General features: G+C 39.6%; 1 protein-coding gene across 4 annotated transcripts in view; it reads right to left on the reverse strand.

Annotated features, from left to right (window-relative positions):
* HIVEP1 (HIVEP zinc finger 1) overlaps positions 1-25,932 on the reverse strand; it is a 118,999-nt gene that overhangs the window by 42,692 nt on the left and 50,375 nt on the right. For all 4 annotated transcript variants that reach the window (XM_050708695.1, XM_035552436.1, XM_050708694.1 and 1 more), the window contains exon 3: positions 10,662-10,715. In XM_050708695.1, coding sequence (XP_050564652.1) covers positions 10,662-10,715 — 54 coding nt within the window. The remainder of the gene's footprint in view (positions 1-10,661; positions 10,716-25,932) is intronic.

Genomic DNA, 25,932 nt, shown 5'->3' on the forward strand with positions numbered 1-25,932 from the left:
TAGGCCTGCCTATATTTTATACTAGCACCTCTCACTAGTGCTTCAGTTGCAAAGCTATACTAAAGCTGAAAGGGGAGAATAACTTTCAGGACTGACCAAACCCAGGCTAAACAGACATACATACGTTCCATACATTAATTAAAAATATAAATTTCTTCTTTGAGAAGCAAGAACAGATACAACTTAGCAAGTAAATACAAGTAAAGCAAATGACAGGTTTAAATGTGTAGCCATGGAAAAAGGCATACCCTGGGATGCTCCTCACACACTAAATGAAATCCTGTGCAACCATTAGTGAGTGCAGAGTCGATTAGCTCTAGACATTGAGCAATAACATCTCAGCATAAAGCAAGCAAGACACCTTTGCCCCATGGCACACAGCTCCAACGTATCAGGAAGTTCTGCTACGATACAGTTTCATCCCAGACATGAGAATCTGCCAACTCTTTTTTTTGCCTTGGGACAGGTAAAGAGTAAATGACACATTACAGTCTGGAACTGTCTGTATGACAGCATCTTTTCAAGTCCTGTGGCTGCTTACATCAAGATAACCTTGTCAGAGGTGGATATCAGGGGTGTAGGGACATAACCACCCTATGCTAACAAGACCAAGTTCTTAAAAACAACTGTGCATTTAGCTTCTTGGCTTGAGCAAAGAAAGAAACAACCAACATACTGGTAAGTCTGGAGGGCCACCAAGATGATCTGAAGCACCTCTCCTATAAAGAGAGGATGAGAGAGTTGGGGACTGTCCAGCCTGCAGGAGATGAGGTTCAGAGAGGATCTTAATCAATGTCTATAAATACCTGAACGGAGGACACAATGAAAAAAGAGCCAGGCTCTTTCCAGTGGTGCCCAGTGCCAAGACAAGAGGCCATGGGCACAGACTGGAGCACAGGAGGTCCTGTCTAAACACCAGGCAGCACTTCTGTGCCATGTGGTTGACTGAGCCCTGGCACAGGTTGCCCAGAGAGGCTGTGAGGTCTCCCTTCTTGGAGATCTTCAACAGCTGCCTGGATGTGGTCCTGGCCAGCCTGCTCTGGGTGGCCCTGCTTCAGCAGAGGGCTTGGACCAGATGACCTCCAAGAGGTCCCTTCCAACCCTAACCATTCTGTGATTTTTAGCCAGTGTGCTTAATGAGGAAGGCCATCAAGACCAAACAGCAATAAACATCTGACCACTGAGGTAACACCAGAGCCTCAGTTGAGAAATGCCAACATTCATATGTGAAAAGGAATCAAATGTAACATTTCAGCACACCTACAAATCTCTGACCAATCTCCAAAGTGAAATGCATGCTTTTTTTTTTTCCTAAAAAGACCTAATTTCCTGCCCAGCATGAAACATATTAAATGAAACAAGACATTTGATGCTGATTGAGATTTCCCAGCATTATACGTGTATATATATATATATATATATATATATATATATATAAAAGCAGAGACTGAATCACTGTAAAAGTTTCACAGACCTCAAACACTTCTTTGAAAGACAGACAAAAAACCACAAGAACAGGAAATGCCTACCACATGACCCATGGTTAATGCTTAGCTACGCATACAAAATGTCAATACACGAATGTTCAGGGAAGAGCATGCACTACAGTTTTTCATTTCAACATCCTGAAAAATTCAAAAATATTTATTGTGTTATGCAGTTAATGTCCTGCTCTGTATTCCAGCCATTTGATGACACTAAATTTCTTAAACAGAAGCCTTAACACTAAACTAATGTTGTGAACAGTTTCACAATTAAATTATCTGCTTGCAATTTATGGATTATCAATTTTTATTGATAAATTAAGATTTGGCTAATAAAACATAAGAACAACTTCTACCCTTAGGATGCAGAAGAAGAAAGGCTATTAAACCATAATCACAGAACAGCTCATGAAACAGCAACCAATTTACAGGTTATCAGCAACCAGCAACTGCTATCTGGTCAGATGAAATACTGAACCTAAACTCCCCAAACATGAATCCGAAGGGAAAAAACAGAAATGAAAGGAACAAGATGTTAACTACACTCTCTTTGCATATAATGGTGTTCAAACAGAACAAGCTCCTTAGTCATAATCTCTGTATTTCTTTAACATCATATTCTATTTGAAAAGCAGGGATCAAATGGAGTGATTTCCATACTGCCTGTAGCAAAAAACAATGAAAAGCAGCAAAGAGCTCAGACCTATCTAACAATGCAGAAAGGAATAGAAGTTCTGGCAAAGTGAGTAGGAAAAGTCTTACATAGCAGGTCTTTCTTTTAGGACTAAATGGCATTGTGCGCTTGACAAAAAGCAGAAGTCAATTTGCTGGAAATCTAGAAACCAGGAATACCTTAACCATGGAAGCTCTAGCATGCTTGAGGTGGGCAAAAAGATCTCTCTCAGGGTGGGCTTGCTTCAGAGGTCTTCAATGTCGAGCCCATTGAGCTGGTCAGAGCTCTTTCCTTTCCCCATCTTCACCTGTCCTTTTCCACAGATGTGCATATTCTCTCTTTTTGCCCTCTCACATGTAACAGTCCTTTAGGAAATTCCTGTGAAAGACTCCATCAGGTCAGCCTCTAGCATATAGCCACCAGACAGTGGTACACTGTATCTAACTCACTGTGTGTGTGTGTCTGTGTGTATTTTCGCTTTAGAGGATGACTCTTTAGAATTTAAGAACTCCCTGAACTGAAGGATTATCTGCAAAGTGCAAAAAAGCCAGTCATTACTCTTATGCAAGAGTAAGAAAAGAGTAATAAAAAAAGAGTAAAAATGTTGCATTTCCACAGCTGGCTTGCTCCCAGTTCACTTCTGCTAAAATTAGCAACCTAGTGCATTTACAACATGCACAAGGTATGCCAATTTAATTAGATAGTGTTTTAGCTCAGCATCCTTCCACCATAAACAAGCTTGTTCTGATATCTCAGATGTTAGAAACTTGCAAGAAATCTTTCTATTCACTATAGCTGGGTCAACCTCAAGACGTCTGAAAACATGGTTACTCATTTAACGATAAACTGTACCATGTTTTGGAAAAGACACTTTCCACTTACCATGAGGAAGTTTATTTTCCAATCATTGTTTTTGAATATTAATTTCTATAACGTCCCTTTGAAAATGATACTTGCAGGCTGGAATCTCTTTTGCTGAACTGTCACTCAAAAGATTTGCTATACTTGTCAAGAAAAGTCAAAATACTATTACTTTAACATCACATTAATGTTTTAACCAAGTTCTCATAATAGCTCTAACGTATGAAATGTTCAATTTAAAACTGTAAATCTGTTTGTCTGTCTGTCAAAACAATACCAGTTCTTGCTGTGTCTAGTACCAACAGTGGATTTACTGAGCAGATTTCAGCTGCTAGTATTGTAAACCAAATGTACTAACAAAAAAAAATTTAAATAGAAATAACAGATATAGACATTGACTCACAATCCAGGAAGATTACAGGAGCCAGAAAACTCCTTGGGTTGAGCACATATTCTAATTATGTTTCTCCACGCAAAGAACATATAAACATCTCAATTTTTATCAGTTTGCCCCCACAGCCACAATGGGGACGTTAAAACGTACTTAACTATCGAACACAAAACCAATGAAAACTGAGGAGAAATGGTATCAGAGACTATTCCTGCTACCACACAAGTCAGTGGAGTTTTTTCACTGTCCTTCTTGGATACAAAACAATGCGCTGAATGTGCCTGAAGACAGAAAGAACCTTTCAAATCATCCTTGTTATTATTAGCAGCATGCAATGTTCCCTTAATGTGGAAACATCGCAGATTTTGGGAATAGATGGGACCTCATAAAAATGTGAGATCTTGTATGACATGAGCTACAGACACCAATAGTTCCCGTATTAAGCCTATCACTGCTGTCTGAGCTGCTGTAAATATTTGAGGAAGATAATTCAGTCCTGAATTAAAGCCTTACAGCTTGATGTACACAGAACAATTTAAATAAATTACCTCTCATACACATGTATTGACATATTTTAATGGAGATACAAACACTATGATATCAGACATCAAGAAAATGCACAACTCAATCGCGTGAAATAGCGTTGCTAGCTGTCAATTTGAACATTTGGAAAGTAAAACGTACGTAGCTCTGGTGTATGTCAACAGAAAACTAAAAAGGCTGACTAATCCTCTCACCAATATTAAGTAGCAAACAGGACAGTGCTGTAACTTGCAACTTCTGAAGATTATACACTTCCATTTAGAGCAACTGTATTTCTAGCCCATATGGTTGTTGAAGATAAGGACAGAAAGATGAAAAGAATCAAATGAAACTTTGGATCTTGGTTATATTCCTTGTCCAAAAAGTAAGGCAGTTTCCTGTAAGTATGAAATGGAAAGGAAGTATTTTGGGCTAATGATAGTACACGGGTACCACAGTAGCAAAGAATCCAGAAAGCTCACATGCTTGCAAACCTACAGGAGAAATTCAAAGAAACCTCTGTGAAGGAGGAGACCACTCTAAGACAGCAAATCAAAATGCTTAAATTGTTCAGTTATGCATTTCCAGATTTTTGTTTGACCTACCCACTTTTTATTCAATTTCCTATTTCCTTTGAATACTGGGATGAAAGAATAGTCTTGACCACGGCTGATGAACTATGAAGCAGTGTATATCACCAGCATGCAGTGTTCCCACCTGCTTTTTAGCAGAGAGCACTGCAATGGCAGGAAGAAGGATCAGGAGTGCCTGTGGGGAAGGGAGAGACGGGAAGGGACCTGGCTGCTCCTTTGAGGCCAGATGGTAGGCCACTAAGTCATCTGTAAGCTGGCACATGGCAACATAAAATGGTCACCAATCTTTAATGTAAGACGGACACAGCATTTTGATTAACTAGAGAGAACACTGGTATACTTACAATAATGTATTTGAAACTCTCTTTATAATTTTGTCAATAAGATGAGTTCATTTAACAAGAGGGATGATCAGGAAGGGTTCTGAAGGACTTAGAAGATACAAAAATTTGACTAGAGTCCATCTGCAGCAGAACGTACATTTCTGAACTAAAGTCTTGTGCTTCCATTTACAATGCCAAACTTCTTTCCTAACTCAGTGCAGTTCAATTTACTGGAAAAAAATGTTTAAAAAAATAGCAGATGGGCAAATAAGGTAAAGGGCATTTGATTTCATTTGCCTCTCCTCCATGCCAATATGCTACTTTGAAGGGACTGTAAGTGTGGGAGGGGAACACATGTGCGTGTGGATGTGCATCTCAGAGTATGTTTGCTGCTGGTAAGCAGTCTCTTCTTTCTTTATTCTTTCTTTCCATGGCAGTTCGAATGCACATTCACACAATGGGTGGTTCCACACTGTTATATGAGGACATAAGCCAGCAAATTGAGAATCATATTCCTGCATACAGTGACTAGCGAACCACTAAGCCAAATGCCAGGTCAACCTTTTAACCAGAAATGGATTAGTACCCACTGAAAGTGTAGACAGAGACTTCGCGTAGTCCCAAGACAGAAGCTGGAAATAAAGGTTTCAACACCACCACAGAAATTGCTTGGACTTTCCTGGACTCCAAACCATGGCTTTGAATGGTTCTGTTTTGGTGGTTTCTCAGCAAATTCTGACAGAACCTGCTGCCATTTAAACAAACACTCATCCAAATTAGACAAAACTCTTGGATCTGTCAACAATGCTTCTCTATCTAAGGATGCAAGTAAAGAAGGTACTACTAATACTGAAGCATGAGACCCTGGAAGGAAAACTTATTTGGCTGAAAGTCAAATACACCCTTAGGGTAAAACCTGCAGTAACTCTGGAAGGGAACACTGTCATCAAGACAGAGCTGTCACAATGTCTTGGGCTTCTGGAAGAGGCGAGAGCATCTTAGAAATCTACTTTCACTGACCAAGAAATGAGCAGCTATGCTAAGGATGTGAAAAAGGGAGGATTCAGAATACACAGAATTGTGTTCAAATTCTACCGTGCAGCATCTCCAGCAGTAGGCAAAAAACTGAAAAAGCTCTCTGAGAAACCTGAAAGTGATAGAGTGAGAAAGTATAGCAACGTGGTTGATAGATAAATGACAGACTTAAACAGGTGCTAGATAAACCTGAACATAGTTTAAGGACAGACCCGATCCATTCAACTCAAGTGGGTTCTCCAGAAAAAGTACTTGCTCTACCAGAACTGATGAACTGGAGGGGGCCAACATAGTACACTGATTGGAAACTGCTATCTGCCAACACAGACCCTGGTCCATGGAGTGTAGACCTTGAAGTCCCATGCTTTGTCTGAATAAGGTTGGCTGCAATTGTTGAGGCAAACATGGTAATACAAAGTCCATGACCCTTGGTAAAATAGGTTGAAAACAGGCTTCTCCTTGAAGCTAGACATGGACATGCCTGCCAGTTCTGGGAAAGGATCAGGAGAGGAGACTGGCAGATGCATATGTGCCATTAGAGGGACTGGAATTCTGAATCCAGGATGGATTTGTTACCCTTTGCCTATTGAAGGAATAGGTACAGGAAGTCTACCCATCTCCGGAGGAAAAAAAAAAAAAGTAGAAATTCAAACAAGAACAGCTGCTTATTCAGAGGGATGAATTTATATCCAGCAACCACAACAGCCTGCAAGTCTAAACTGCAATGAAGCTGAAGAAGACACACACATACACACACATTCCCAGACAACCTCTGTCTTTATACTTGGAAGACATAGCCATTGACACAACTGAGAAGCTGAACAAGGAAGCATATTCCCTGTGATCTAGCCTTTATTAATAATTCTTTTTCCTGTGACTGGGCAAGTAGCAGTTATCCCAAATAATGTCCAGAACAGTACTCCTAAGAGACAGAGAGCCCCCAGGATTGGTGGGTGTACAGAGTATACACTAGGCCATGAGATAGTTCCACATCAACAATTTGTTGAGTTCCAGAATCTGGAGAGACTCTGTAGAGGATCTAAAACCCCTTTCATAGGTAATCTCAGTGTTGCTCGAGTTTGTCACCAGCTTTAGTTCTCTGAAGAGTTTCAGAAGCAGAGAGATTCAGCAGTCTTAGCATCATTGGTGCCAAGTACTGAGACAACCAGGTTAGTACCACTAGTCCTAAAAGAACACCACGGCAGTGCTGGTGGAGCTGAACTTAGGGCTACTGTGATAAGCAGAGAACTGCTGCAATGGATAAAGAAGAAAACAATGCTTACAGCGCTTCATATTGGCCTTCAGTGGCTGAACTGGTTCTGGGGATGACCAAATCAGAAGCCTCTGTGGTAACCACAAGGATCTGAGAGGACTTGATTTTACCGGTCTGGAAGGGAGAAGACAGAGAGACTTTCTTGTGATGGATTTCTAAAGAGTATGGCCAGTGGTAGATCAAAGTCAAAGCAGTCAGATTCAGCTAACTGCATTCCACAGCCCATCGTACCCAGGGTCCCACATCAGAAAAATCTTTCACTGCCTTCTCAAGGTGAAATTTTCTGTCGTTGAAGCTCACCTAGTTTTAAGGGACACCACACAGAGCACTCAGTGGGAACACAACCTCCTCTGTCACACCGACAATACCCAGAGTTAGAGAAGCAAAGCTTCTCCTACTGGAAATTCATAGAAGCAACTGGACAATTAAGAAGACAGTAAAAGAATTCTCCATCTTATACTTGCACCAAGCAGGAAGGAGGATGGAGCTAAGCATGGCCTCTAAAGAATATCTTTCTGGTCTCAAGTGACAGGCCATTTCTATATCCATAATCAGAATGTATTTGTGGACTATCACTCCAAAAAATAAAAAAAAATAGATCTTCCAGTTACAACTTCATACTACATAACTGAATTCTGCAAACTTCAAAACTATGTCTGCTCATTTATTGTCTCCTCTGTGTTTAATAGAGACCTGTTTCAATTTGCACTTAATTGGATTATTACAGCTAATGGAAAAAATGAGATGCGTTAAATACATATCTTCTTGTAGTCAATTAAATCCAACTTAAATCCCACACATGTATAAAGTTATGACTGATCAGTGCACAATACTAGTCAGCAGAAAATGCAGCATGATTAAACTTATAGGAAATTCCTCCCTACAAATATGCTAAGCCATCGCCAGCTTCAGTACTGACAGGGCAGTTGTTAACTTGCGATAAATTCCACAAAATTACATCCCCTATTCATTTCAGATCGGACATAGACAAATCTAAGTTGATCTAGATGAACTGAAAGGCAAAGGAAATGAACAAATAAGAAAAACATACAACCATACTTCAGGTGAACCTGTAGACACTGGATTGTGATTTAAAATACCTTATGTGAACATGTTCACATTTTTATTTACTTGTTTAGCTCAAAACAGATATTTCCTTTTTTTTTTTTTTTTTTGTTCCTGGCCTTCAAACAAATAACTTAATTTACTTCATGTTACAAAGAAACCTGTTAGACATTTAAGAAACCAAAGAAAATAGAAAAGAATGTTTCTCATTCAAAAAGAAAAATGAAAAAGTAGCCTTACCATCTCAGTTATTTCTGTATCAATTTTGTATGTTAAAAGTAGTTTTCAACTACCAGCCATGCAAACTTAGGTTAGGAGCCAAAATTTAACCTATGATCTTTCTGATTTCTGCAACCCTGAAAGGTGAGCACTATCACCATATAAATCTTAGCAACTCAGTCCTTTCCAGAGCACTTCAGACCACTTTTCAGTGCACACTGGGGAAGGTCTCTTCATTTGTGCAGGACTACAAAGATGGTAGTGAAGCACAGGTATGAACAAAGCCCATGAAAATAGGGGTTAATCTTCAGCTTGAACATGTTGATTACAAAAATAATCCAGAGCAATATTACTTCTACAAGACGAACATGAACAAGGGCAGACAGTAATACTTTACACACCAAGTTTTTATGTTTGGATGACAATGTCACTTGCCTATGATCCACTAACCAAAAATATGTCACACTACTATTCAGTAGAAGTTCTAGTTTGTTGGAAAGGTTCTAGTTTGTTGGAAAATCTCTGTAAATGTTTAAAGAGCTGCTTTTACAACCTAGCCACTTGTTTTTTTTTCTCCTTCACTTTTTTCAGGTACCTAACAATATCATAGTCTTGGTGCCCACTCAAGACACCTTCTATGAAACCTTCCCTTGAGAAAACCCAAACATGAGTCTGGAGAAAAGAAAGCTGAGTGGGATATGGACAAGGTTTATGAAATCACAAAAGCAATGGGTAAGGTGAATATCGAACTGCTATTTAACAAATTGCACAATGCTTGAACCAGAGAACACCTGTTAGAGCTAGCAGGAAATGGGGGGGGAGGGGCGGGGGAGAAGTAAAATAACGTGTTTTTAATGCAACTGGTAGCAAATTTCTGCCATTTGCTGCCAAGAATACTAGAGGCAGACAGCACTGAAAGAAAAATATAATGGTAACAGGTCCGTAAATGTCCAGATACTAAAGGGATAAGGCAGACATCCCATTGTGTGTGGACAGCCTAAGGTGAATGGACTGCACAAAGTGGACAAGCTTAGGTGCTGTCCTTAACCAGTATGTCCTATTGCCTATGCTGGAGGCAGAATGCTGGGACAGAGGGACCCTGCTGATATCCAGTAGGGTATTTCTTACGCTCTATAATGTTCAGAAAGTTTGGAAATTCATTGTTTCAAAAGGTAATAAACTTTGATTCCAGGACAGAGCATCAACAATTTACAATGCTGTTCACAGATGTGTCACAAGTCAGAAGGACATGTCACTGTAAGAGCAGTGAATGCCTACAGAAAACAACACAAAGCAGTGAAATGTGGCACTGATAGAGGAAAATGCATCATGCTGGATCCAGTAGCCTGAGGGAGGTGAAGCTGCTGCTCCATGCCTCCAGCTCCAACCAGCAGCGAAGCTTAAAATGTATTCCCAGAAGGTGCACACACACAGAGCACACCTATACACCACATACATACATATATGTGGCTGGACATGCAGATTTGAGCCCCCACGCTGTTCCTTTGCACCCCCTCATGTGTCCCACACCCAGGCAGCAACCCCTCTTAGTCCAAAAGGTGACTTGTGGAGCTCGTCCTGATGGTTCATGGTGTTGTGATGGGCCTGGGGATAGCCTGGTCAGAGATTATTTGGGTTGTCCCCTGCCCAGCCCTCATCCCACTGTGCTCCTTTGTGGATGTACAGACAAGCTTTATCACATAAAACCTAACAGGTACTCCAGCAGTCAGCCAGCCTTGAAATACAATGACTTTCCACTAGCTTTCTAAGCCCTAACACACAGAATTAATCTGTCACAGGTCATCTGTTTCTTAAAATAGCCTGTGAGGATCAATCTCCTTTCAGCATCTGTTAGAAATCATCATATGTTGCTTGTCATAAACCAAATATGGTTATTAATGATTAGGTAAATCATATTATGAACCAACCTGTTAGTAGAGGGCTTTAGTCAATAACTTGCAGAGTCTCTACTGCTACAGCTTTAGCAGCCTTATCAAGGTCAATGCAGCTACTCAAGTGATTAAAACAAAGCATTTGTGTCTCAGCAAAACTGGGGTGTTACAGATCACAGCGCCTGATCTGCAGATACACATTCCCTGAGCCTCATCCAATGCCCATGGCCCAGTGGAGTCTCTTCACTGATGCCAGAAGGCTTTGCATCAGCCTATACAATAGCAACATAATTTTCCTTTTTGCTATTTCATTTTGGTTTTGTTTATTACCTCTCTGTTGGTCTTCTGTTCCATTAAGTTGTTTCTGTGCTTCTTCAATTTTGTCTGCAAGAAAGAGAAGTCATTATTAAAATATATTAAAAAAAATGCAAGTTTTGAGAAAATCATTTACTGAAGTCTGTCTTGAGCTATCTGTTTATATTGAGGAGTAATACCATTCACACGTAAATACGCAGCACATTATAAGTAATACTGCCATATAAAATTTCATCATGTTTTACCGGCAAGGCTATTGACATGTTAAATTACACAGAACTGCAGAGAGAAAAGCAATGGGATCAGATCTACAGTCAACAGCTAATCCCACTGTAGCTTCATACCATCAATAATAATTTATGCAGTCATGGGATTCATCAGAATAGGTATTATTGTGCATAACAGGGTATTTTAATACGTTTTTGAAAAGTGCTGTTAGAACAAGGCAACGCAGCATTAAGCATGGCGATACAAACAGCAAATAGAATTTGATACATGAAGTGTTGGAGCCAACGCTGCCACAAGGGAGTAGCAGGGGATGAGCAGTAGCCCCACGCTAATTCCTCTGCAAAACTACCCATCATTCATACTCACATAGTAGGAGCAAAAAGCAGCCTCAAGCCTTTAAGCTTGCTCTGCTGTTAGCACAACGCCTGCTGCCCCCAAGCTCATGCGTGCAAGAGAGGGAATTGCGTTTCCACTGCTGTCGCACCACGGATCTGGCTGAGGGGGTGAGCCTCAATCCGTGTATACCTGTTTACATGTAGAGCAAGAAGCAAGATAATGGGCAGCTGGAACAAACGAAAACTCGAGGCACATTTCTTTTTGGTAGAAACAGTCCTTTGGTGTGTATCAGGGAAAAGAGGTCATGTTGGTAAGGAGCAGTGGCATGAGGACAGGCCAAGCCCTGCGCTGCACCGTGGCCTGACTGACCAAGACCTGAGCTTGGAACATGGCTTTCAGACATCCTTGATCATTTCCCAAAATACACGTGAAAATTTTTTAGGGGGTGCAGTTTTTGTAAAATTAAATTGAAAGAACAGAACAGAACTGCAATCACCCTAAACCTTTCTGACTGTACTGGTACGGTTTGGGAAATACCAGGCTTCCTGGCTGCCATACTGAGCAGGAAGACGGGCCTGCAAAGGCTTCACCTCTTTGTTCACCAGTGCAGAGGCAATGCACGGTTTCTAGAAGATGGTCCTTTCTTCAACAGACTCAAAATCAGTGGTTTTAAACAACTTTTCTAATATTTATGAGCTGAACCACTGAAGGATGTTGGAATCATTTGTTCACAGTTGGGAAAACAATTTCAGACTTCATTATATTCTCAGTAGAACTAAAGAACTGTAACTGAACCAGACCCTTCTCAGATGATTTATGCCTGAATTCTCTTCAGCTTCCTCCAGTCCTGTGTTTCTGCCTCTCAAACCTAGCACCTGGCTCCTTTTCTCACCGATGCTGGGTAATTTCTCTCCTGCATGCAAAGAGCACAACAGACCGACCCACATGCATGGTTACTGACCAGGCTTCCAGAGCTAGACCGAACTGAGCTGATGATGAGAAAGACTACCCCCACAACTTCAAAAGCCAAATGTCTTCCTTTTTCCTCTGGGGTTAGCAAGACGTACATATGTATTTAAAGTAAAGTTTTTTTTATATATGCAGCTTCTTCTGTACTGATTCACTGGCTGCTAACCACAAAACGTAAGTGACTCAGAAGGAGAACAACCCTTTGCTAGCTCATCACTGACCCTGTTACACAGGCTCACTTTAAATCACTCACCTCAAGTCTTCATTGTTGGACAGCTTTCTGGATTAAGCTACTGATAAAATATTGTATACATCTATACTTTTTATTATTATTATTGAGAAAGGGTTGTAAATGACATTTTTTAACAGAAAGAAAACAAAGCATCTTTTATAAACACATGCCACTAATGCTATTAGAAAAAAAATGCATCTAACAATCTCACACTGTTTTCCTACAGATTAGTTCTTTATAGAAAGGTGATGGAATAAGCTACTTACAGAATTGCACAATACCGGATGAGCTATGTGAACACACAGGAAAAAGTAAACATTGAAGAATCAACCCAGATTTACCAAAAAGCAGCAAGTAATCAAAACCACAGACTGGCTATCAAATTCATATCCCCTCTGTTTAGAAATATATCTAATATATGAGGCAGCGTTTAGCTCTTGAGAGGATGTGAAAGATTTGTCACCAAAATATTTATAAACAAGCACACAGACAAATGCAATTTCATTATTAAAAGAATTACCTGCATACTTCACATAAATGGTAAAATAAATTCAAGTGTTTAAATTCACAATCATTCTATTATATAGAGAAAAATTACTTATGTATTTTGGAAATATGCAACATTAAATTGCCAGAAAGATAAAGTATCTTGATCTCCTAAACTCAATTATCTCATTTAAATTAAAAAAAGAAAAAAAGAAAAAAATAAGAAAACGGAGTTTCTATCAGAAATTCCCAACTGCTTCTCTGTCAGACTGTAATCCCAAACAAAGAATCACAGATAACAAAAATAATAACTAGGTAACCATGTGCTTTGTATGCAGCCAGAAAATCTTTTACACTTCCTGAATCTCCTTAAATCTTTTTCCCCAGTGAGTAACATCAATTGCATACGTGTCTTTTTACCTGTAGAGGTATCTGTGCAGAAGAGTTTCAAGGACCTTGAGCACAGCAAAATGTGAATATTGCTTCTGGTAACTCAGGGAGTGGCTGTGGATTGCCAAACAGCAAGCAAAGACCTGAACAGAGAGGGAACAGCCCCAGGAAAGGGACTTTGGTGGCCATTTGGGCAAGGTCTGCCCAGTTGTAATCATGCATGGCAATGCCTCGCAAGCCCCTGCTGCCGCACTGTGTTGCTAAATCTTGACCGAGACCAGATACTTCCAATTTTGATAATATATGTAGTACAGGTACTAACAGAGGTCTACCTGCTAGCACCTTCATTGGGCACGACATCCTTGTAATGATCCTTACCAGGTAGCTGCCCCTTCTCATTAGGGCATCGAGGCATTTTTCACAGCCCAGTGCTAAATCTGGATGAGTGCTAAATCTGGTCTGTGTTTTACAATTCCAGAGGCTACATTGATGGCTGCCTCCTAGAATGGTTCACGATGGTTTTAGCCTCGAGGGAAGAACCGGGTTACCCCAAAACACTGTTGGTTCAAAGGAAGGAGTGGATTACCCCAAAACGCTGCAGAGAAGGAGGGAAGACCATGGAGGTGAGTGAGCAACTCACTGAATCTAAACCGAAACGCGGCTTCCCTTCGTTCTTCTGAAAACTCACAAGCATACCAAAAATAACTTGCTGAATAGCAGAGCATTTATATCATCTAGTCATTTCCTTCCCTTTTGTCTCTTTTAATTAGCCTTAGGTGAAACATTTTCAGGCAAATTATTTAAAATAATGTACCTTTCTTTCATAATTGTATTATAGATTCTCTAAGAGTAAACACCTCTGAAAACTCTTCTTAAACAAAAATACCTTATACAAAGATCATCTCGCAAAACCTAGGAGGAACTGAAAGCTGCGAAGTCCACTGTTAATTCAAAATAATGTCAGGAAATAACATTATCTGATCTAATACTCACTTAAGTTTGATTTAGCATCCTTTCAGTTTTAAATTCACAGTACTGAAGATACTGCCTGACCTGAAATTCTGCAAAGGAGACATTTGTGTATCACTAGAATACTATTTACTTTTACTAGGATAACAGAAAGTAATATTACTTCTGGAAATTTCTGGTACATTGCAGGTACAGCACCCTTTTTATTGCTCATACAATGACAGAACAGTGCCTAGCTGGGCTGTGGGCTTCTTGTAAGACACATTCTAGTACTGCCAGCACACATCCTTCTGAGTGGCACACATCTAGAAGCAAACAATGACCATGCGAAGACACACTCTCGCTTAAGGCAGGACACTTCTCATTAAGTGCTCGCTAGAGGCGAACAATAACAAAAGGAAATCGTGGTGCATCCACCAAGTAGAGGAGACCAACGATGCCACACACCACCTTGCACATCATGGAACCAACTCTTGGTTATCAGAAGCAGGTGCATACCACAAAAAAACAAAGCACAGGTAATACAGCATAATAGTAATATATATAAGATGTAACGAAACAACATGGGTACAAGAGAGAGGGAAAAAAAAAAAAGTCTGTGACTACCTGTGAGATGCAGCAATTCCCAAGAAAGCCTGGCTGTAGCTGCAGGCACCTGTGAACTACAGCACAGAACGAGCACCACTACCCTCTCCAGCCTCCAGCTGTCCGCCTGTCCTGACTGCATTCAGCCCACTGCCCCGCAGCAAGACACTTCAACTATTTTGCACCGATTGTGCAATATTGCAATCCAAGTGCCCAAGCTCTGAATGCAACTTGCTCAGGAGCATTGCCCTGCCCCTGCCACCACCATCATAACCCATTCAAACAAGTAGAGCTGCATTTTTATTAGTGTTTGCAGCAACGGGATGACTTCTTTTTTAAACTCAAGTATTAAAGCTTTTCACACTATTGTCCAGTACAGCTCTCCCAAAAGATGTCCACTGCATGGAAATATCAGCAAATTCCTTGGGGGGTTTAAATATACAATGTAACTGTGCTTTCTAGGAATGTGAGGAAGGAGATCTGCACACAGGAAAAGATGCTTGCTGTTTTACATGCCTCCTGCTGTGGAAGATCATTAAGTGGACACCAATAGAGTTAGTTTGAGAAGGTAGTGCTGTGGTGAATGAAAAATAAATGCAAAAATGAACCAGAATTTTCAACAACTTTACATTCTCTATTCTTGGTATTCGTCAAGGATATAACCTCACAGATTTAACTGCACACACCACAAACAGAATGTAGTTTTAAAAGACCTTGGGTTGTTTGTTTTTTCTTTTTTTTTTTTTTTTTTTAAGACATCAACATATACAAACATAAACATGCTAACATGTATTAGAAGTGCACTAGGAATTTTCATTTTACACATGAGAAATTTTAAAGGCCTTACTTATATGATCAGCTAAGAAAAAAAAAGGGGTTAGGATTTTTGGAAAGGAAAGCCCAAATACTGAAAAGCATGAGGTTTGAAAAATATGAAACCAGTAACTTCTGACAGCAGTTTAAACTGCAGCAAATGTAATCTTCCATTTTCTGTTTCATTTGTGTGTTTTCTTTTGTTGTTTTTAAAAACAAACAAACAAAACTCCCACTAAGTCACCAGGAGAGTTTATGGGAGGGTGGGAGGTGGTAAATGCTCATTAAACTTAAGCAAAATGCCCAATACATTTCATTGTACATGTTTACATGCATCTGTATCACTGTAAAAAGGCTTCTTGATGAAAATTTATAACTTCTCTATAAAAAAGTGTTTTTTTTTTTAAATCCATATACTTCTCTACAGATAACTGGAGGATTAGCACTTAATACGGTACAAATCTGCTAGAATTAGACTACTGTATCAAAACTTCAAAAAATAAAAATTTCTATTTTGCCTGAAAGGCTAGGTTTTTGTATTTAATTTTTTAACCAAAACATCTGGAAGGAAAATGTCTGCTTTTCTTCACTTTAGTTAAAGGAAGAACTCCCAGGCCTTACTCCTGAGTCATCCTAAAAATACCTCCAGCAAAACAGCTTCATATGACAGCAGTGTTTCTTGTGGCTTTCTGAAGAAAACCATTCTCAACCTTTCTTTATCATAAGGCATTTGAAGATAATTTTAAAGATCACTTTTCATGTTTTTCAGTGGACACAAAGGAAGATATCAATTTAATTATTTTTTCTTCTATCGATCATCTAGATCACTAGCAGAAAAGAAAACCACAGTTACAAAATATTCTTCAGTTAAAGTACAGTAATGCAATCTCACTACATGCATTGGGAAGTGTTATTGAAAACAGAATGCTGGGTGGGATGCTTGTGTTTTGGGGAGGTGAACTTACAGACAAGGGGCACAAGGCTGAGGTGCTGTGTGGAAATCTCCATCTTCTGTCTATTGAACCCAATAGAGTAAAACTCCAGTATGTCAGTGCTTTGCATCTCACTGTATGAGCATTGCTTCTGAAAGCATTAGAATACTACCAGGTTAACAAAACAATAATGAAATAAAAATAATAATAAAAAAAACAGCACAATATGAACCTTGCAGACAGGTGCTGAGCGTGAAGAAGAGCTCAGGTGCTTCATGGAGTAGCCAGAACCCAGCTGCAACTGGAGCAATTTCCCACCTCCCCCAAAGGGAAGCCTTCAGGTTTTCATGTCCCTAACGCTCACCCAGGGGTGTGGGAGCTGATGGTTGGACCAAGCTTGGACCGATTCTCTGCAAGAGCAGGATGACGGAGGGACACCCACAAGCACTTCCCTCAGCAACACAGCCATCATTTAGTCCAAAAGGTAACTGAGATGATTCCTAAATGTTAACTGAGATGAACCCTAGAACTTCCCTTAACTAGCTGATTATAAAAGGGAGAAAAAAAAGAGAGAGCGCACTAAATTGAACACTGTTGCAGGCAAGGCCAGTAGGATGAAGGACACGGAAAAGGGATGGAGAAAACAGGAGGCCCCTCTGTTTTTAATGCCTCTCAGAGGCACCTGCCAACGCAGGAGAAGCATGCCCTGCACTTGGAGTGGGAAGGAGGGCTGGCAGCAGCGGTCCTGGCTGCAAGGATGAGCTCTGAGCGAGTAGGTGGAAGAGCTGGCAGAAGATAAACCAGTTGCGCTGAGGATTCCTTTGACGGCCCCAAATTCCCACCGCTGCCTTCCTGCTGCAAAATTAAAACCTGTGAGGCTGGCAAACAGCAGCAAAAAGACATTTCACAAAACCTATATGACATTCAAATTTAAATCTACTTTTAATTAAAAACCATTCTTCTGACCCCAAATGTTTCTTTTTTCTCATTTAATGAGGAACATTCAAGATTAAAAGGAAAAGATCAGATGAGGCAAAAGCTGATCCCACCCCACCACAAACGCAAGGTGAAACGATTAAATCCCAGTTTGTCAGATGGTACTGGGTTTGAAGGTTGCTCATGAAGCTGTAAAAGAGGGGAAAATAAAGATCTCTTAAAAATTGGGAAATGTCAGTTTAATGCTCTTAGCAACTAGTGGGAAGTTGCAGGGACAGCTGTCATTTTAAAAACTACAAACTTTTTTTTATAAAACATTTCGAATAAGATTTAAAACATCTTAATGTGTTCTACTAGTCATTATAACCTTCACTGATGACCTATTTCATCAGTTTTTCAGGAAAATTTTAAACATTTTCATTTTAATATTAACATTGAATGCTCATCATATTCCCTGCCATATATAATTATTTGCATCAAAAAATGAAAAACTGATGACAGATTCTTTACATAACCCCCTTAAAAATAGAAGATAAAAATCCTCCTATTACTTTTTCATTTCAAGCAGAAAAAAAAAAAGCTTGCATATTTGAAAATACAATCTGTAAATCGGAGATTAAATTAGTATCACCAATGGTCAACTATACTGTATATACATACAATAAAGCACTCGATATAGAGGTTATATATAAATTATGTATACAAACAGCTCTATCCTTGCCATCACATACATATTACTTAAGCACAGCAAGGACTCCTGATGAGACTGACAGGGTGTATGCGCATAAATTACATACACACTTCACATAGGAACCCAAGCTGAGTCACTATTGCGGAATTTCCAACTTTTCGGGACATTTTTTATTATGCAGCATTGAAACTTATCAAAAGCTGAGCACACAAGGGTCATGGTTGGGAGGATTTTTGGATGGTCATTTTCTTCCAGAAGGATATAGGACAAAGGAGACACCTCAGTAACTGTCTAGCCCAAGAATTCAGAGGTTGGCAGCTCTTCGGAATGGTTTGCTGGTGCTGGACATCTTTCCACCCGCTTTTACTTCTGCAACACACATGAGCCCTGACCAGGGAGATAATTCACTTACACATTGTTTCACTTCTGTAACAAACTAGAAACAGTACTGATTGCATTTACATTTGCATGACTTCTAATCAGTCATCTAGCAAAATAATTATAACATTGCTATGCTGATGTCTAGTGCATTGTTCTGCACATCCAGATTCTACCTATCCACCTAGGACAGGGTGATTGTTATCACTGCAATCTGCTTAATAATTATTTAAGAGCCTCTAGGATATTTACTGTTCCAGGCTTCATTTCAGCTTTATGTTTTTTTCTATACCTACCCCAGTATTGGGGTTAAAAGTTAAAGTAAAATTTTAAAGCTGACAACAAGTTGCTTTAGCTCACCACCTTTCCAAGGTGCTGCCACGAGCATCTTCAGGCCTTCTGTACCGAGGCAGGTCCCTCTCCTTTCTCCCCCCCCACCGTGGGTTCACTGTCCTTTGATCTTGTGCCCCAGAACTAGAAAAAATGTGTTTTTCATTTATTCTTTTATTTTTTTTTAAAGCCTGACACAAAGATTAAATGAATGCCAGTGAAACCCCTGCGTGTTTTTTTCTTCAAATTTTCCACTCACCAGAAACATATGTAAAAATAACACGAGGCACAAAAGATTTCTTTAATTTCTATACTGTCTCAAACACAGACTATACCAAAGAAACAATTAGTTGAGCCAGCCACTCCCCAGCCAAACAGGGAGCAATTTTCCATTAAGCTTTCTGGTACTCCAAAAGCCCTCGTACTCAGCTTTGCAGCTGCTGAGGGAGTGCTTACCAAACTCAGCAAGGAACAGAACTGGTTCAACAAGCAGAGCAACAAGAAAGCTTGTGTTTCATCACCTGAAACAATAGCTCAGAGACTTTCTTCAAGTTCTCTGAAGGGTCAAACTGCTCTTTAATTTCTACTTCTATTTCTGGAGCTCCTCAAGCACTACTGAGTTTACAAGGCAGAAATCATGCAAATATATAAACTCGGCACTCGGGAGCCCGAAGCACCAGCAACCCTGTTAAAAACACCTTAGTTTTCTTAAGCTTAGCATACCTTAAAAATGATCTCTTTACTGAGATCCCGAAACCTTGATTGATAGAAATGGTGGAAAAGATTAGATCTTTAGGAGGACTTTAGATTCTGAAGTTGTTATAATTATAAGATATTAAGTAAATAAATAGTACCGGTGGCTATGAAGAAAAAACAAAAACAAAATATATTTGATGAGGCTCAAAAAAAAAAAAAAAAGCCTTTCATATGACCTCCACGGTGGAGGAAGAAGTGAGGAAGGGAAAGAAAATTAGGAGCAAGACGTCAGAATGAATCCCACTGTTCAAGATGAAGGCACACCACAGACATGTACTGCGACAGGTATGTTTTCCTCTACAGCTGCCATAAACATTAGCAATGTTTTATTTGCTTTTTTACAGCTAGCAAGTAGAGTTCACTTCTCCACACAAATATATGACCTCAAGATCTCATGCCTGAGTGTAAAATAGCAACTCAATTTAAATGAAAAGTTAGAATATCTTTGCTATGGACATCACTTTGCATTTATCTGCACTGGATTTCATTTGTCATTTTATAACCTAATTTAATTTTTAAATGCTTTGCATTTCGTTTTGCAACTTCATCTTTACTACCACGGGTAACTCCATCAAATCAGCAATGCTGTCACTTCACTGTTCGTGCTCTTTCCTGGATCACTCAGAAGAACCAGAATTGACAGATGCACATTTAAATTAACTACAAAATGGCAGGCAGCATTTGTCTGCTACGGAACAGGTATAGACTGCAAAACATGTAAGTATCAGCCTCTCAATGAATTTACGCACAAGAGGGGTTGGGGGGGGGGGGCAGCATGTGGAGGGAGCTTACTCAATACTCTATCTTCTTTAAAACCCACCCACTCCAAATTTCTTTGTGCCTTCACCAGACAGCTCAAAGAACATGCCTGTGGTTTGTCTCCCCGCCGCACTGCCCATCCATCCCTTACCAAACTCCAGCATCTCCATACATCTTCCTTATAACTGGGCTGGCTCTAACACAGCCTGTGGTCTTCTTCTAGACCAACATCCAGTTGGCTCTGCTCCATCCTTTCTTCTGCCCAACCTCAATGTTGCTTTCTGAGGACATGTCAATACCTGCTTCTCCAAAAAACACCTCAACTTTAAATTCTAAGCTATTTGGTAAATCCACTTTGAACATTGCTGCAGAATCACAATCGCCTTCAAATTCAAAAGCCCTCTTTAGTACTACTATGCATTAAATGCAAACTTAAAGCTTTCCATTATTCAAACTAACATATCGAATTTTTTGCTTGCTTGTTTTTCCAAGAGTTTAACAGGACTTAATGTTACACACTGAAGCGTATGAATCAAACTTATGTCCACTCAGAATGACATCAGTGGGTCTTACTGCTGAAAAAACAAAGCATCTAAAAAATCCACAATTAACTTCTTACGCTAGATCTTGCTCAGCTGTGGACTTCTAAAGTTTGTCTTTCCAAAGTAATCTTCTATTTTTGTCCCTTTTTTTCCTTTAAATGTTGCATGAAATGTTATGAGCTGCAGCTTTAAAGTGGAAAAACAACAACAAATATTGGATTGGCAAAAAGCAAAATGCTTTGAAAGCTGGTCAAGCTACAAGCTGATGCAGGATCACCTGTACCTGAAACACAAAACCTAAGTGAAGGCACAAAGATACGATGCTCTCTTGTTAGCAGTGTGCTCTAGCCATAAACATGGTATTTGCCATTCTAAGAGGCTTACCCACAGAAACTTGCCATGGGGAGTTCATGTTCGCTCCTCCGGGCAAACAATTGGACCGCAGATGGCAATTTTGAGGATGAAAATGTGATATTCCGTTCAGGAACACTGCATGGGGTGCCTGGGTTTGGGGATGCAGACAGTAGCAAAGCAGAGGTGATCTGGAAGCCCAGGCATGGGAACTCCCCCAGACCTGCGGGGAGCAGTGACACAACCTGCAGTGCCCTCAGGCGCTCCTTCAGCAACCTGCTTCAAGGGGCAGAACAGCTCCAAATGGAAAAATATAGGTCAAGCAGGAGGAAGAAGAGGGAATTAACCAAAGAAAAATGAAAATCAGAAGGGAAGCTGTGGGCAGATTAGTCTAAATCATCCAACTTCACCAGACACATCCCAAGCTGCTACTTGGGGGAGAAGGGGGCAATTTGGCAGACACACGTAGAGGAATTCAGACATATCAGGGAGGAGTTTTGTGCTGAAAGGAAACAAAAATGGTTCATGCGTTCACCAATACATTTCCAGCAGACCAGGACAACCTAAAATTACAAACAATGCTGCAGCTTTTTTATTTTACTACCTTCAGGAACCATTAGAAACAAGTTGTTATGAAATCACCACTCACGCATGAAAGCAGAAATTGCACGCTGGTCTTGCAGAGTGCCCCACACCACACAGCAAGAGGTCCCCTACCATGACACCCCAAGCCCCATGAAACCTGGAGGGTTTTTTGGTTGTGGGGCTTGAGGGGAATACGTTGGTGGTGGTAAAAGAAATCTGCCGTGCGCGCTAGATTCTAAGGAGCACCAAATCCGAAGAAAAAACAAGAAGTTTTCTCTCTCCTTCTCTCTCCAAGAAATAAAAGGAAGTAGGCTGAACTATCTTGTTGGCATTCCTTCTTTGGTTATCTCCAAGATACCCTTGAACAACAAAGAAGCTCTTGGGGAAAGAAAGTGGAACACTGACACTGCAAATTTAGTTCATTAATTTTTATACAAAAAGCTACTTATTACAAGAAACTAAGAAGGCTTCATTTAGTAAATAAAGAATAGGAAGCAAATTACGGTAGTATTACTTCATAGCTATTTAAGTGCTTTATTAATATGCTAACCAGTATTTTGAAAAACAAAGCAAAAACTCTATAGGTCCATTCACATTATTTACTGTTTTCACCACTTTATAAATCATCCCAAATGAAGTGCAGGTTCTATTCCCGTGGAACAACAAAGCACTGCAATTTTTTTAAAAAATCGTAAAACCAAGTAAAATCTAAACTGAAACAAACCTAGCTCTCCTCACCTCCTTTTCCTGGGTACACCGGGGAAATTTTCTTTACCTATTGCAAGTTTAAGGAAGATAACTAACTATCTGCTTCTTAGACACCCACAAAACGACGATGTGATGCAATCTGAACACCGCCCTGTGTGTTTTTGCCTTTTATCACTTAGCACTCAAGCTCCATGTTGCGTTGTCTGACTGAAGATGAGGGGGCTGTGAGGAACACGTGGCAGGCAGCCACAGCACACTGTGTCTGGAAGCAAACGATGGAGCTTGGCGAGCCCTGCGCCCAATTGTGCATCCAGGGACTTCAAGTCTTCACATAGTTTTTGTTCTTCAACAAGAAGGTTTTGCAATTGTTAGCCCTGTGCCATGTAGAAAGACTTGCATCTGACTTTTTAACTCGTTTACATTATTATTTTTGTTGTTGAAACAATGGCTTCTGTAAAATATGGTGAATGGGAAAAGAAATTAGAATGTGCTACTTGACTGAAACAATGAAAATTCAAAGCCACTATAATATTCTGGAAATACTTTGTTTTTCTTTTTAATATGCCCGTTTTGACATTTTCTCAATAGCGCTAAAATTTATCCCTTAGGAAACAACCCCAAATTTCTAAAACTATTAAGCTTTTAAATGGTCACAGAATCACAGAATTGTAGGGGTTGGACCTCCAGAGACCATCAGGTCCCACCCCCCTCCCAAAGCAGGTTCCCTAGAGCAGGTTGCCCAGGTAGGCGTCCAGATGGGCCTTGAATATCTTCAGAGAAGGAGACTCAACAACCTCCCTGGGCAGCCTGTTCCAGTGCTCCATCAACCTCACCATGAAGAAGTTCTTTCGCATGTTTGTGTGGCACTTCCTGTGATCCATTTTGTGTCCATTGCCCCTTGTCCTGTCCCCACAAACCACTGAAAAGAGGTTGGCCAAATCCCACTGCCTCCCACATATGGTCTTCTTTTTTTTTTTTTTTTTTTAATAGTTCAGCTAAAATAACTTTCCACTCAAACTTTCCACATTTCCAGCCAGAGGAAGTACAACTGAGACAAAAATCATGCATGGTTAAAACGGTAAAGTAAAATAAAGCCAACAAATGGCGTATGCACTGTAGAAATTATACTCTGAAATTCTGTTTCTTTTTTGCCTCCTCTGAAGACCATAGACCAGCTTATGCTTTGAGGCCTCTACTTAGCAGGAATCACAGGAAGTAAGAAAACACTGAACACATGATTTTCTATTTCTTTTCCCTTATGAAAAAAACATTAGACACTATCTTACAGGTAGTAAAAATTAATCAAAAATACACTTTCACAGCAGATAACCTGTTGCTTTCTCACCTTTGGCAGTCTTTCTGTCCAGTTTCTCATTTTCTGTGGTTACAATTGATTACCACAAACCAAATTTGAACTTTTTATTGTATGCCTCAGGATTAATCAATTTATTATGTAGTCAGCTACTCAGCTTTTGGATTTGTGCTTCATGTAATACCTCCCCGCCAAAAAACAAAACAAAACAAAAAAACAAAACACAATACTCTCAACTCAGATGAAGTTTATGGTTTGGCAGTTTAAATACTTTAGTTTTCATTTGTTTTATCCCATTTAGTAATTGCTTCCAAGTGTATTAAACTGTGACTGTTTTAAGAACTTCCAGAAATTAAGTTTTATTCAAATTAAATACTTAGGAGGTATTCATTATCAACTCAAGACAGAATTCAGTAGCAGAATTTGACCTTAATTACTAATTATCAGCTGGATGAAATTTATGCTTTCGCACTCCTGGTAGCTAATTTTGAAGATTTTGGTGGCTGCAGTTTCATTAGCTCACACATTATGGTAAACAAAAGATTTGGAAATTGTTACTCCAAGTGTAGCAGAAAAGCAGAGACAAACTTCATGGTGCTCACTGGAAAGAAAACCCTTCTAAAAGCACGACTGAAATGGGGGAAAAAAACATATTTTCAAATTATTACAGGGACATAGTTCTGAGCATGCAAACAGTGTAAATACCTGACTTAATCCATGATTTAAATATAGTCTACTTTATGACACCGTGGGAGTCATCTCCTCATAAGACAGCAAGAGCAATGCGACCCAACCAGTATATTAAAAACTTAAATTGTGAATTATAGAAAAATGTTTTTACCTGGAAGGCTGTCCTAAAAGTATGCTAAGCGAAAAAGCCATGATCAAAGCATAAAATATAGAAGGAAATAAACAGGTCAAATCCCTTTATCTGTTTAAACTACTAACATAATTAATTTATAGCCTTCTGGTACACAGCACTGAGGAACTGACCCACAGTTCTTGATGATTCTCTGAAAACAGCCACATAATGCACAGGGATCACCTGTTTTTTGTGGTTGTTTTGATTGATTGCTTTGGGAAGGGGCATTTGCAGATGAACAAAATGTCAGGTTGCATTAAGAAAAGATATAGACAATAATAATATAATTATTGCAGTGCTATGAGTGAGAACCATGTTCTATGCTGGCTGCCTTATCTTGAAAGGAAAAGAGCAGAAACAGAAAAAGTTCAAAAGGCAATAAAATTACTTAGGAGCCTGCTGAAGATTCTAGATGAGAGAAGTCTAAAAGATCACAGCAGTTTTATTTATGGAGAAGTGGAAAAAAATTGACATAATACAGGTATATAAAATAATAAATGTTTTAGGGAAGGTCAAACTGCGCACTACTGGGAAAAAAAGAACAAATTGAAAATTCATAAATCTTATGTGCAATATCAAGATGTAAGCCTTAGCAGCTGAACTTCCCAAAGGCTTTGTTTAACCAATTTATCTCAACTCTCATTTCCTCCCTACTTTCAGGCAGATATTTTAAATACATGTTTTAGACTTAGCTTTCCCATTGCAAATGAATTCATTGATCAATTCTGTCAGATGACATTGAAAAGAAATCCTTTTAAACACAATGAGATATTGGCTTTTGGGCTTTTGCCACGAAGTACTGAAGGTGTATACAGGACAATCTCGACACTCCTATTATTAATAAAAACATACCCTGGTAAGGGCAAACAGGTAATGTTCTCAACAGAGATCAAACATGATTTTCAGAGCACCGCCCAGCTACTAATTGCCTGGCATGAAAGTTTAAAAAAAAAGCCACAGAACAAAACAAAACCCCAGGGTCCACAGCCATTTCTTGCAAAATTGCCCACTGAAGCACTTGCTATTCTCTCTCCAGATCACTTCGCAAAGGGCACCGTTAGGATACTGGTAAATCAGTCTGGTTTTGCTTTACAGAAGTGAGGAAAGTGTTAAAAATAATTTTGGCTGCTTTAGAC

The sequence above is a fragment of the Cygnus atratus genome, chromosome 2 (genome assembly GCF_013377495.2).
Source record: "Cygnus atratus isolate AKBS03 ecotype Queensland, Australia chromosome 2, CAtr_DNAZoo_HiC_assembly, whole genome shotgun sequence".
Classification (NCBI taxonomy): Eukaryota; Metazoa; Chordata; class Aves; order Anseriformes; family Anatidae; genus Cygnus; species Cygnus atratus.